This window comes from Danio aesculapii, chromosome 2 (assembly GCF_903798145.1).
Source record: "Danio aesculapii chromosome 2, fDanAes4.1, whole genome shotgun sequence".
Taxonomy (NCBI): domain Eukaryota; kingdom Metazoa; phylum Chordata; class Actinopteri; order Cypriniformes; family Danionidae; genus Danio; species Danio aesculapii.
Genome location: NC_079436.1, coordinates 54,683 through 68,813, shown reverse-complemented (window position 1 = coordinate 68,813; position 14,131 = coordinate 54,683). Strand labels below are relative to the sequence as shown.

At 44.2% G+C, this 14,131-nt stretch overlaps 2 protein-coding genes across 2 annotated transcripts; both read left to right on the top strand.

The window, feature by feature from the left end:
- The first annotated feature begins 2,261 nt into the window (after positions 1 to 2,261).
- Positions 2,262 to 7,203, top strand: igfbp1b (insulin-like growth factor binding protein 1b). Its single transcript, XM_056465314.1, has 4 exons — positions 2,262 to 2,671; positions 4,229 to 4,371; positions 5,712 to 5,840; positions 6,572 to 7,203. The coding sequence occupies exons 1-4, from the start codon at positions 2,335 to 2,337 to the stop codon at positions 6,695 to 6,697; spliced, it is 735 nt and encodes a 244-aa protein (XP_056321289.1). The 5' UTR covers positions 2,262 to 2,334; the 3' UTR covers positions 6,698 to 7,203.
- A 2,644-nt stretch (positions 7,204 to 9,847) lies between these two features.
- Positions 9,848 to 13,848, top strand: znfl2a (zinc finger-like gene 2a). Its single transcript, XM_056470165.1, has 2 exons — positions 9,848 to 9,918; positions 12,990 to 13,848. Exons 1-2 carry the CDS (start codon positions 9,876 to 9,878, stop codon positions 13,754 to 13,756), a joined length of 810 nt encoding a protein of 269 aa, XP_056326140.1. The 5' UTR covers positions 9,848 to 9,875; the 3' UTR covers positions 13,757 to 13,848.
- The last annotated feature ends 283 nt before the right edge of the window (positions 13,849 to 14,131 follow it).

Here is a 14,131-nt window from a genome sequence, read left to right as displayed (position 1 = left end):
AAGCAGCTCAATTTAATTTCAGTCCTCGAATCTGAAAAAAAACAGCTTAAACCAGCCTGGTTTTAGCTGGTCAGGCTGGGAGATGACCAGCTAAAACCAGCTTGACCGGCCTAGCCAGGCTGGGAGCCCAGCCAAAACCAGCTATCTCCACCTTAAACCAGGCTGACCAGCTAAGACCAGCCTGGAAATGGCTAAAACCCCTCTAAAACCAGGCTGGGCAACCAGCTAAAACCAACCAACCAGCCTAGGCTAGTTTAAGCTGGACTTTTCAGCAGGCATGAAGGAACAAGTTTATCTTCATCACAATCTCTGAGAGTGTTAGTGTGTTCCCTCATCAGTGTGCAGCGTTTCAGCAGTGTTCACTCAGTGGACAACACTCCACTCTCACTACAGTAAAGGGGATTTTCCATGATGAAAGCTGTTCATAACAGCTAAAGCAGCAGATTATTATTGGATTGTGTGTGTTTGGGGTGTGGGGGTGTACAGTCTTTATTAAAAATACATGAAAATAGACAATTATTATCAGTAACACTTTATTTTGATGGTCCATTTGAGTATTAGTAGACTGTCTGCTTAATATCTGTTAATACAGACATTCAACAGACATTTAACTGACTATAAGAAGCTTAGCAAGTGCATGTCAGCTTACCCTAACCCTAACCTAACAGTCTACTGATAATCTAATGAGAGTTAGTCAGCATGTAGATGCAGTGTAACTGAAATTCAACAAACGGACCATCAGAATACAGTGTGACCTTATTATCAACAGGAGTGTTAACTCTAAACAGTGGTATACAGACCATGACTGAAACAACCCAAATCTCACACATATATATAGCTTTGTCTTCATCTTCTTCCAGGAGTTCTTCTAGAGCTGAGCATGACCTCCGTGAGTTCCCTGGACACCATCTCAGAGCAGCTGGAGCCGGACCCGTCTTCAGAGATGGAGAAATCTACGGATCTGGAAGAGTTTCTGGAGACGGACGAATCTGTGGATCCAGATGAGCTGGTGGAGACGGACGAGCCTCTGGAGTTTGACTCTGAAGATCAGGGGAAACAAACTGAGCAACAGAAGAGTTTGAGCCTCAAGAACATCCTGATACAGCGGAGATCCAGACCCAGGACAGGAGACCCACAGAGGAGCTCATCATCTGCCCGAGTGTCACGATCACTGCGGCAGACCTACAGTAAGGTGTGTGACACCATGCCGGACCCTTCACCATCAGATATTCTAATGGATTGAAGAGTGTGTATGTGTGTGTGTGTGTGTGTGTGTGCAGGTGGATCTTCCACAGTGGCTGATCAATGTGATGTGGGACATCGAAGAGGCCACGACACACACGCTCACCGTTGAATAAAACAGAGGATTGGACACTACACACGCACACACACACACACACACACACGCACACACACACATCTGAGATCGGCATTTGTGTTTTGATTCGTGTTTCTCTCACTAGCTGAAGCCATGATGAAGACAGACGTTTATTCTCCTTCTCCTGTCTGTTTTTTCCGTCTTGCACAATCTATGGATGTAACGTGTGTGGGTGGGATGTAAATGATTTGCTCGTGGCGTATATGTGTGTGTGTGGGTGTGTGTGTGTGTTTGTGTATAGGCACTTGCTAGCCTACAGTCATCCTAAAGGACATGAGTTGGCAAAAACAATCTAGATCTCAGAAGTCGAGTTCAACATTAAAGCTTGTGATGGTCAATGGCGCTGGACTCAGACTGCTGAGCTAATAACTCTAGTTCAGAAGTGTAGCGTCTTCAGTCAGGCTTGACCCATTGGTGACCTTTGTGATAAGACGAATGCTACATGGGTGTACTAATACTACACCAGGAACTCTTAATTACTGCCGGCGCCTCTTAAAAAACATGTTGTGATTGCTGAAGACCTTGTGGTGACCCGTCCTGTTATGCAACACCCGCATGACCTTGTTTTTGTGACCCAACTGCAAATGCAGTCCAAAACACCAGTGTTGAAATGAGTCACACACTACTGTAGTCAACAATGTTTAAGTTATAAGTGGAGTAGCCGACACCAAACGTCATGGTCGTGTTGTTGAGGAGCGGGTCATGAGCGGGAATCCCGGAGGAACCCTTCAGCACACTCCGTTCTAGAGTAAATATTGATGTCTGTGCAATCAGAGCAAAGCTAAAGCTATGAAAACAGCATCTTAATGCAGATGTGGAGTGTGTGAATGATTAACCGCTCTGAGGTCATCCTGTCAGAGCATATAAAGCCAGCACAGGGCCAGCGAGGGCCAGATCTGACAAACCGTGACCAGATATATCCAGATATCCAGCTCTTCAGCTCTTGTTCTTCTGCTATGCGAGTGCAGTGTGTGTGTGTGTTGCTGGTGTGTGTGCTGGTGTGTGTGTTGGATGCGTCTCCTGTGCCGGCTCCTGAACCCATCCGCTGCGCCCCGTGCTCTGCGGATCAGCTGTCGGCGTGTCCTGCCGTGTCCCCCGGCTGTGCTGAGGTGATCCGGGATCCGGGCTGCGGCTGCTGTTCCTCCTGCGCCCTGCAGAGCGGCGACTCCTGCGGCGTCCACACAGCCCACTGCGGAGCCGGCCTGCGCTGCGTCCCGAGAGCTGGAGACCCGCGGCCGCTGCACTCGCTGACCCGCGGGCACGCCGTCTGTGTGGAGCACCACCCTACCGAAGGTACACTTCTCTAATGTTCTTTATTTAAGCTCGAGATCGACCCATATACTAAAAAAGAACATTGAACAATTAAATAAAACCCCAAAAAAGTTGTATCAGTGAAGCATTTCCCACTGTGTAATGTTTCCGTTCCTTTTTACAACACTTAAAAGACATTTAGGGACTGAAGACACCAAGTGCCGAAGTGTTTCAGGGGTAATTCTGTCCCATTCTTCCTGCAAACAAGTCTTAAGGTGGGCAACAGTACGGGGTCTTCCCTGTTTTGTGCTTCAGAATGTGCCACACATTCTCTATTGGAGACAGGTCGGGACTGCAGGCAGGCCAGTCCATTCCCTGTCTCCTCTTCCTCCTCTGCAGCAGCAGGACTCTGTAATGTGTGCTGAATGTGGTTCTTCATTGTCTTGTTGAACTCTGCATGGCGTCTCTGGAGAAGAAGGCAGCATATTGAGCTCCAGAATCTCTCTGTACTGTTCAGCATTAATGGAGAATCACAGAAGAGCAAGTTACCTTTGCCAAGGGCACTGACACAACCCCAAACCATGACAGAGCCTGGCTTTTGGACTTGTTGCTGGAAACAGTCAGGATGATACTTTTCTTCTTTAGTCTGGAGCACACGGCGTCCATTTCTCCCCAAAAACACCTGAAACACTGCTTCATCTGGGCACAGTACACGACTCCACTGTGTGATGCTCCATCCCAGACTCCTCCGAGCCCAGATAAGTAGACGCCGCTTCAGGACACTGTTAACATAGGGCTTCCTTTTGGCACAGTACAGTTATCTCTGGCGTTTGTGGATGTGACTCTGTATTGTGGTACTTGACAAAGGTTTACCGCAGTAGTCCTGAGCCCATGTGCTGATCTGGCATATAGATGAATGAGGATTCTTGATGCAGCGCCCCCTGAGGGGTCGGAGGTCACGGTTGTTCAGCTTAGGCTTGCGCTCTTGTCCTTTACGCACTGAAACTCCTCCAGATTCTTCAATCTTTAATGATGTTCTGCACATGTCTTCCTCTCTTTCTCTGAGGAACATTGTTTTTTAATCATTTTCTCAGGTATTTGTTGGCAAACTGGCGATCCTCGGCGTGAGGAACACTTTAAATAATGTTTGTTGAATTGTCTGCAATGAAATACCAGTCAAAATAAACTTAGAGATCACTACTTTCTTTTTATTTGCATTTTATTTACTGTCCTAACTTGTTCTGATTTGGGGTTTTAAAATAAAATAAATAAAATAAAATAATGTTTAATAAAATATTGGTGCCTGGTGGCTAGTGCGACAACACACAGCACTAAAGTGTTCACAGTAACCCAAGTACAATTAGCTTGAAAATAAAAGTTTAAAAAGCCCCTCCCTTGAGGACTGATAGCTCCGCCCTAAATGACTGCTGGCTCTGCCCTAAACAACTGATAGGACTGAAGGACTGATAACCCCTCCCTAAAGAGGAGACTCCAGAGCACTGCATTTGGGGAACATTCCCAGAACGTGTAGAGTTGTTAGTGATGTAGTTTTCTGATGAGGTTTGCTGTCTGATGTTTGACTATGAAATGTTTCTGTAGAGGATGCAGAGCTGACGTCTGAACCGGGCTCACTGCATCACCTGCTGAACCTGAACCGAGCCCTGGACCCGCGGGACACAGCGGAGACACAGGAGAGCATCAAGGCACAAGTCAACGCCATCCGGCAGAAGCTCATCCAACAGGTGCAGCTCAAGAGACTGTCAAACATTAACATTTACATTTAGGAGAGGCTTTAGTCCAAAACAACTGGCCTAGAAAACACTATCCTAGAGCGCTGTCTGCTGTTAAACACTAGCCTAGATCACTGTCTGCTGTTTAACACTAGCCTAGATCACTGTCTGCTGTTTAACACTAGCCTAGAGCGCCCTCTGCTGTTAAAAACTAGCCTAGAGCGCCCTCTGCTGTTAAACACTAGCCTAGAGCGCCCTCTGCTGTTAAACACTAGCCTAGAGCGACCTCTGCTGTTAAACACTAGACTAGAGCGCCCTCTGCTGTTGAACACTAGCCTAGAGCGCCCTCTGCTGTTAAACACTAGCCTAGAGCGCCCTCTGCTGTTAAACACTGGCCTAGATCACTGTCTGCTGTTAAACACTAGCCTAGAGCGCCCTCTGCTGTTAAACACTAGACTAGAGCGCCCTCTGCTGTTGAACACTAGCCTAGAGCGCCCTCTGCTGTTAAAAACTAGCCTAGAGCGCCCTCTGCTGTTGAACACTAGCCTAGAGCGCCCTCTGCTGTTAAACACTGGCCTAGATCACTGTCTGCTGTTAAACACTAGCCTAGAGCGCCCTCTGCTGTTAAACACTAGACTAGAGCGCCCTCTGCTGTTGAACACTAGCCTAGAGCGCCCTCTGCTGTTAAAGACTAGTCTAGATCACTGTCTGCTGTTAAACACTAGACTAGAGCGCCCTCTGCTGTTGAACACTAGCCTAGAGCGCCCTCTGCTGTTAAACACTAGTCTAGATCACTGTCTGCTGTTAAACACTAGCCTAGAGCGCCCTCTGCTGTTAAACACTAGCCTAGATCACTGTCTGCTGTTAAACACTAGCCTAGATCACTGTCTGCTGTTAAACACTAGCCTAGATCACTGTCTGCTGTTAAACACTAGCCTAGAGCGCCCTCTGCTGTTAAACACTGGCCTAGATCACTGTCTGCTGTTAAACACTAGCCTAGATCACTGTCTGCTGTTAAACACTAGCCTAGATCACTGTCTGCTGTTAAAGACGAGTCTAGAGCGCCCTCTGCTGTTAAACTCTAGCCTAGAGCGCCCTCTGCTGTTTAACACTAGCCTAGAGCGCCCTCTGCTGTTAAACACTAGCCTAGAGCACAAATCAATGCAGAATTGATGTCTTAAGTGATCTATCATCACAGATCTAACACACACACGTATGTTATGTTCAGTGCAGCCTACTAGAAGTGTAGAATTGTATTGTTGTTAATTGTACTCACCATTGATGTTCAATCCCAAGTGTGTGTTTTTGTGTCATTTATCCTCCTGAATGTGTGAGTGTGTGTGTTCCGGCAGGGTCCGTGTCACACAGAGCTTCTCGCGTCTCTGGATGTCATCACAGAATCTCAGCAGGCGTTGGGAGAGAAGTTCACCAGCTTCTACCTGCCCAACTGTGATAAACACGGCTTCTACAAGGCCAAACAGGTGTGTGTGTGTGTGTGTGTGTGTGTGTGTGTGTTTATCTGTGCGCCCCCCAGTGGTGTGAACACAAGTTACGTAATAATGTAACTTTGCTATTACTGAGTAGCGCATTACTTTAAACACAATGGACTAATATTTGAGTTACATCTACAAGTGTAACGTGAGTACCTTCATCTGAATGAGCTCTTTAAGAAATCAACAGCTGAATTAAAATGAGCGTGGTCATGTTGAATCCTGCACTGATGAGGGAACGCAGGAGCAGACAGACAGCAGGACGGCTCTGGCCCACATTTCTGCAATGCTGGAAGATTCTGATTATTCTGAACACATGAAGAAAAGGAAAAGGGGATTATAGTCTGATTTCCTGCACTAACAGCAGCACACACACTGCTTTACACTCATTCATCTCTATATACAGCATGTAGAGCTCGGGCTCAGGTGTTTAAAGCTAAATGAAGGTTATTCAGTGTGTTGTTAATCACAGAGCTCCTCTGAAAACAAACCCCTGGACATTCTGAAAGAGATCACGCCTCAGCAGGTCAGAAAGTAACGTTAAAGTAACGTAATGCATTAATCAGCATAACTAGTGACTTTATGGAGAGGAACTCAATATAGTAATGCGTTACTTTCAGCTGTAACTTTCCCCAACACTGACAAACGCTGAGCATTGAGCTTGTGACGTGTGTGTGTGTGTGTGTGTGTGTAACGCATGTGTGTTGTCGCTGTGTTTGCAGTGTGTGTCGTCTCTGGTGGCTCAGGCTCCGCGCTGCTGGTGTGTGTCCTCCTGGAACGGCAAGAGACTCGCCGGCACTGCAGATGTGGAAGCAGATACACCGTGCCCCCAGGAGCTCACACGCTGAACACACACACATACGTGCTTATATCTTCCTCACACACTGAACACACACACACATGCGCTCATATCTCCTTCACACACATTTATTCTCCGCTACATGGCTCTTATTATGTTCATGAACTGATTTCCAGAAACACACACCTGGTCAAACTCCCCCTCAGGGTCTCCAGCATCTCCATGAGGCTCCTCAGTGTTTGTTTTGGACTATAAGATGACCAGAACCGCTTATCTGAGATAATCATTTAATCTTATTTTAATTATTAGTATAATAATGAAGTGTTATTAGTATACTTATTTATTATGTCTGTAAAGGTTTCCTCTGTATGTGTGTGTATGATATGAACTCAGTTTGAGATGCTTTATTTTATTTGATGTGTATTTAAAGCAAACGTCTACCTCACGCTGTGAAGAGTGCTGCTCTATTTATTCTCTACCCAATATTCTGCTGGACACAGGTGTAATATGTGTGTATATATGTGGATTATAGGTTTCTTTCAATAAAATGTTGAAGATTGCATTTATTTTCACTCTCACTGTTGATCCAAACAGACCATAATCATGTTCAGCTGAAGGAAAGCAGTGTTATAGAGCTGAAGTCAGAACTCTTCACCCTGGTGTTCCTGATCAGCAAAGGTCAAACGGACTCCACTAATCTACATGTACAGATGTTTCCTGCAGGCGAGGGCTGATGAGTTTAAAGAAGATAAGAGCTGTGGTTTTACACAGCCTTTCAGCAGATCAGCACTGTGCTGAGACCAGCTTTTACAGAGGACACCTTCACACACACATGGGTTTAGCTGATTTTACAGGTCTGATTACAGGACAGCAGCTCACGGTGGAGACATGAAACAGAACAAGACTGAAAAACAGCTGGACAATATCACAAATATCAGCTAGTTACATTAATGATGAAGGCAGCGCAGTGGCTCAGTGGTTAGCACTGTGGCCTCACAGTAAGAAGGTCGCTGGTTTGAGTCCTGGCTGGGTCAGTTGGTGTTTCTGTGTGGAGTTTGCATGTTCTCCCCGTGTTGGTGTGGGTTTCCTCCGGGTGCTCCGGTTTCCCCCACAGTCCAAACACATGAGCTATAGGGGAACTGATCAACTAAACTGGCCATAGTGTATGAGTGTGTGTGGGTGTTTCCCAGGACTGGGTTGCAGCTGGAAGGGCATTCGTTGTGTAAAACATGTGCTGGAATAGTTGGTGGTTCATACCGCTGTGGCGACCCCTGATGAATAAAGGGACTAAGCTGAAGGAGAATGAATGAATGAATGAACATTATACAGAATAATAATGATTATCACTCTGTTTTCACCTCTAAAACTCACTCAGAGCAACACAACAGCTCACGTTCGGCTCGATATAAGAGTTTCAGCAGGCCACTGACAACAAATGATCTGTTTCTACATAAGTACAGCAGAAAATGCCTGTAGTTTACCCTCCGTCTGTTCTGAACCTGTGTACGGTGCAGTGTTTGTAGAGATTGAATGAGTGTTTGGGAATTTTAAGTTGAAGTTTATTTGTGCAGCGCTGTTCACAATAATTATCCTTACTGAGGAGCTTTAGGAACGGTGCGCATTATTACTACAGTACAGTCCAAAGATGAAGAGGTGTGCGTAGGTTAGACAGTATATAAGCATAGTTAACCTGCAGTTATACAGTATATAGCGTGAGTCTGAGTGTGTGTTTGTGTGTGTGTGTGTGTGAACAACGTGTTGATGTCTGATGTGTGAATGTGAGCAATAAACACCTCTTCTGCTTTTCTCTTGTAAATGTCTCTCTCTCACACACACACACACACACACACACACACACACACACACACACACACACACACACACACACACACACACACACACACACACACACACACACACACACACACACACACACACACACACACACACACACAACGGCTCGTTCTACATCTCAATAAAGAGCCTCTTCAGAAGTGCAGACAGTTTTAACACCCTCAACTGATAACGGAGACGGTCTAATCTGGCCTACCCCCAGCCCTAACCCTAACCCAAACGAGGAGCATCTGTGGGCTGTAGATTACTGATTAACATTATTAAACTGATGATTATTGGCTGTGTTCTGCTCTGAGGACACTGTGGATCAGGCCTCACTCTGCTTTTAGAGTTTATACTCTGATCGCTCAGATGTTACAACACTTATTAATGTTATTAATGTTGATTACAGTATATTAACACTGAGACGCTCTGCAGTCTGTGTGTTAGATCTCTCTGTTCAATATTTTATCTTCATTTGAAGCTTGATCAATATTATTTGCATCAAAGGTGTCGTAAACAATGCTTGACACAGACACACAGACACTGCAGCAGTCAATGGTTACCGGTTTCCAACATTTCTCTAAATATCTGATCTTCTGTGTTCTACAGATGAATAAACTCAGGTCATGTGACGGCTGAAGGGTGAGTAGATGATGAGTATTATCTGTTCATTGAGCTTCATAAACACCTCTACTACAACTATTAGAACCTGTTTATTTTACATCATGTTTATATTATAGGCTATATTATACTACACAACACCACAGCTTACTGTAGTAAAAGCTAAAGTACACTGCAGTATTTATCAGCTGAGTATAGTTAACACAGCTGGAGCACACTCACTAACAAACAGACGATCCTATATACAGGATAACACACATTACTGTAGTTACTGTAGTACAGTTCATAAATACAGTTTACTGTTTACTGTACACACACGCACGCACGCACGCACACACACACACACACACGCACACAGATGAGTGTACAGAAGTGTGATTAGTTCGTGGATGTAAACTAATAATCATCTAGTTTAAACAGTATACTGATGTTATTGATTATGTATTAGTGCTGTCAAAACGATCAATCGCGTCTGGAATAAAATGTAGTGTTTATTTAATACTGTATGATGTATAAACACACATTTCTCACATGTACATGCACGCAAGCCTTTCCTTTATTTCCCGCCGGTTTCTTCAACGTTTCCGACTCTATAACTGATCTTCTCTCAGGTTTGCCGATCCGATCATCACAGCAATGCAAACCCCTTTGAGGAACCACTCCGCAGCAGTGACGTCACGTGCAAACAGCCAATGAGGAGACGCGCTTCAGTGGAGCGAAAACCAAGACCTCAGAGGGACAGAAGAGGAGTGAGGAGATCAGCTGAGGACATGAGGGGAACACACACCGAGGAAGACTCCGAGCAGCAAACAGGTTCGACATCTTCATTCCCCTTCTCTGAAAAACACGGTCATGGACGCAACATGTTTCTTTGTTCAGTCAGTTCATTCACAGCTGTAGATCTGTGTGTGTGTGTGTGTGTGTGTGTGTGTGTGTGTGTTCATGGTTAATGTATTCATTATGAAAGTGTTTGGTATTCATTATAATGTAATATTCGTTATAATGTATTCATTATAAAAGTCAGTATTTACTTGATTTTTGTATGTTACCAATTATATGTGATTTAAGTAGGAAAATAAACGTACATTAATAATTTTTTTTATTAATTTAGCAACATTCCACATGAAAAAGGGGAAAATATTTAGAAAAAGACACAAATAAACCAATAAAACAGTCATAATTACACAGTAAACACCTACATAGTAAGTTGTGAATCTGAAAAGGAATGTGAATAGTCATGACAGCCGGGTAATGACTTTAATACTATTCATTTTGTTTTAAACTCGCAAATAAATCACAATTACAGCAAAAACAAAGGAATAATAGCATAACCTACAAGCGAATACATGATTATTATATACCCAAATATGAACAAAAGTGACGATGATCCCTCATTTGAATTCATTTACGCGAATAAAAGTGAAAGAAGATTCTAAAACTGCAGCGCATTGAACACACGCGTCTATAATCTACCGCGCAATACCGAACAGACGCGCACTGCAATCTAAAGCACAGATACCGGCACCGTGTCTCTCGGAACCGCAGATGGCGTGGCCGCAGTCTATAGTGTTTACCTCACTAATTTAAATATTGTGTCTGAAATAGCATGTGAGTATGACTGAAAACAACATGAGCATTGTTTAACTGACTGATCAATGCTGAACTGTGATAATCATCGGCTCATATTATCATTTCCCTGTTTACAATTCGCTAATGCTACCTTTCTGAAATGTTTATTCAGGAGAAAGTCTGAATGTGCGAATATAAAACCAACTTTACCTCAGGGGTTTCTTCTAAAATCCCTCCTTGTTGTGTTTTTGTTTAGCAAAAGTGTGTTCTCATAATAATTCTTCTAGTCTTTACTAAAATAACCAGGCAGAAGGTAAATGAGAACACTCTGGGGATCTTCTGAGTGAAAGACTCATGTTAAAGGCTCAGTTCACTCCAAAATGAACATTACTGTCTGTTCACTCATCTTACTCAGATTCTTCATTATGTTGAACACTAAAGAAGAAGATATTTTGAAGAATGCTGGAAAAAACAAATACTAGGGAGTCAATAGTTACAACATTCTTCAAAATATCTTCTGTGTTCAACAGAAACTCATTAATGGTTTGAAACGAGAATAAATGACGAGAGGATGTTTATTTCTGGATGATCTATCCCTTTAACAGATTCCTGAGTTTATGCATAAATTAAAACATCAGCTAACGTCAATAACAGGACTCGATTAGGTGATTAAAGCTGGTTTTCTCTGTGAATTGAGTTGACCACACAGGCAGATCTTTGCTCATGTTTAAGTTATATACTTTATTATGCTATGATATATTTGCATGTGTTGTTAATTGAGCTCAGTTGTATTTAGATAATATCCATTTAGAATCATTGTGTTTGCCTCAGTTTAATCCCTACATTTCATTCATATTAAACTTCAGTCATTAAGGAGTGTGAAAGTCTCAGAAACAGAATCCAGCTTGCCAGAATTAGAGATTATAAAAACTAAAACTGCTGCAATATTGACACACACCACATTTAAAGGTGGATTTCAGCTCAGTGTGTGAATGAAACTCTTCTCATGCATCTTCAATTCTGCATTGATGTGCTTTAGGTTGTGTTTATTAGAAGAGATGCTCTGTTTAATGCAGTGTTTGGTTTCTAAAAGCCAGGAAACAGTATACATGTCTGCATGAAGGATCTGCAGCTGATCTCCTGGGATTAAATGCAGGAGTTGAGATGCGGTTGGGCTGTTTGCACACACAGATGAGCACCAGCAGGGGGAGACACTGAGCTGCACAGCTTTATTCTTCTGTCTAACCTACAACAGAACAGATGAATGTACAATGAGGAGGCATTGACCTCCACTGTATGGACAGAACAACACCGTAATGACACTGTTTAAAGCAGCATCTTCAGTGAAAAACCTGTGCAGGTTCAGAAGAGCTTCAGTCAAACTTACCATCAAGTCTTCTCCTTCATCAGTGTCCCTCATTCTGAATTACTGGAGGATTATTGACTTTAGCTTTCAGTCAGTTCAGGTTTGTTCTGTGCAGTGCTTTTGCTTTGCGGGTTATTTTAATGCAAATAAATTAATAAAATAATTTCAAATTTGGTGGCTCAGTGGTTAGCATGTTCGCCTCACAGCAAGAAGGCTCCGGTTTCCCCCACAGTCCAAACACATGCGCTATAGGGGAATTGATCAACTAAATTGGCTGTAGTGTATGTGTGTGTGTGTGTGTGTGTGTGAATAACTGTGTGGGTGTTTCCCAGTGATGGGTTGCAGCTGGAAGGGCGTCCGCTATGTAAAACATATGCTGGAATAGTTGGCGGTTCATTCCGCTGTGGCGACCTCTGATTAATAAAGGGACTAAGCCGAAGGAAAATGAATGAAAAATCTCATGAACAGTTCCAGATCAATTCAACACTTCATGAATGAGCTAGACAGACAGATTACTGATTTGCTTTATTTTCCATCTATTAGACATATACTATACTGTGTTTTACAGTTTTAATGTGTTTATGCTTTCATTTTTATCAAATTGAACAAATATTCCAGCACATCTAAACTAATTAAATTAGGTAGGACGCCCTGCTGTCAACACGTGTTTATTGCAGTGATTAACCTTAAATTTGCCACCATTTTCAGCACATGTAACCTTTAGAGGACGAACAGGAATCAATAAGAGGAGTCTAATTTACAGCAAGTATCTGATTCTTAAATCTGAATCGATTGTCAACCCTGAGCACAGAGCATGTTTACAGTAATCTACACCGGCTCATATACTCCAGCTGTTCTGTTCCATCAGGACTCACTGTAACTCTCTTTATTCTCATCTCACCTGCCTTTACCTTCAGTTTATTCTAACAACTCAACTCAACTCTTCCAGACCTGATGGAAGTGCCAGAGGAAACCAAAGAACCAAGCAAAGAGGAGAGCGATGAATCCAGTGGAGATGAAACCTATGAAGAGGACAGCGATGAAGAACAGGTGCTCCAGAAAAGAGCCGGAGCCAGAAAGATGTGGAGCTGCCTTCAGTGTGGGAAGAGTCTGGCCAGTTCAGGAAGCCTTAAAGATCACATGAGGATCCACACCGGAGAGACGCCGTTCTCATGCAGCTACTGCGGGAAATCCTTCAAAACCAAAGCACCGCTGACCGAACACCTGAGGATCCACACGGGGGAGAAGCCCTACAGATGCAGCCAGTGTGAGAAGAGCTTCACACACAGAACCAGCCTCAGAGAGCACACGAGGATACACGCCGGAATAAAGGCCTACACCTGCCAGGAGTGTGGGAAGAGCTTCACCCTCAGACAGTACCACACCACACACTTGAGAACACACTGCAAACACAAGCCGTTCCTCTGCTCGGTGTGCGGGAAAGGGTTCCGCGCGCCGGTTCAGCTGAAAGCCCACGAGGCCGTGCACAGCGCAGTGAAGCCGTATTACTGCAGTCCCTGCGGGAGGAGCTTCAGACAGCTCTCCTGTCTCCAGAGACATCTCAAGTCCTTCATCCACAATAAATACAGGCCTCTGGAGAAGCTGATCCAGCAGAGCCACTCCACAGGGTCAGCGTTTCCCCCAGGAGTAAAGCAGTACATGATCCAAAAGGGCTTCACAGGGTTTAATATAGCCTCAGGAGGAAATGAGTCCTGACACACACTCACTGACACACACACTCACTGACACACACTCACTGACACACACACACTCACTGACACACACACTCCCTGACACACACACTCACTGACACACACTCACTGACACACACACTCACTGACACACACTCACTGACACACACACACTGACACACACTCACTGACACACACACTCACTGACACACACACTCACTGACACACACACTCCCTGACACACACTCACTGACACACACACTCCCTGACACACACACTCACTGACACACACACTCACTGACACACACACTCACTGACACACACTCACTGACACACACACTCACTGACACACACACACTGACACACACTCACTGACACACACTCACTGACACACACTCAC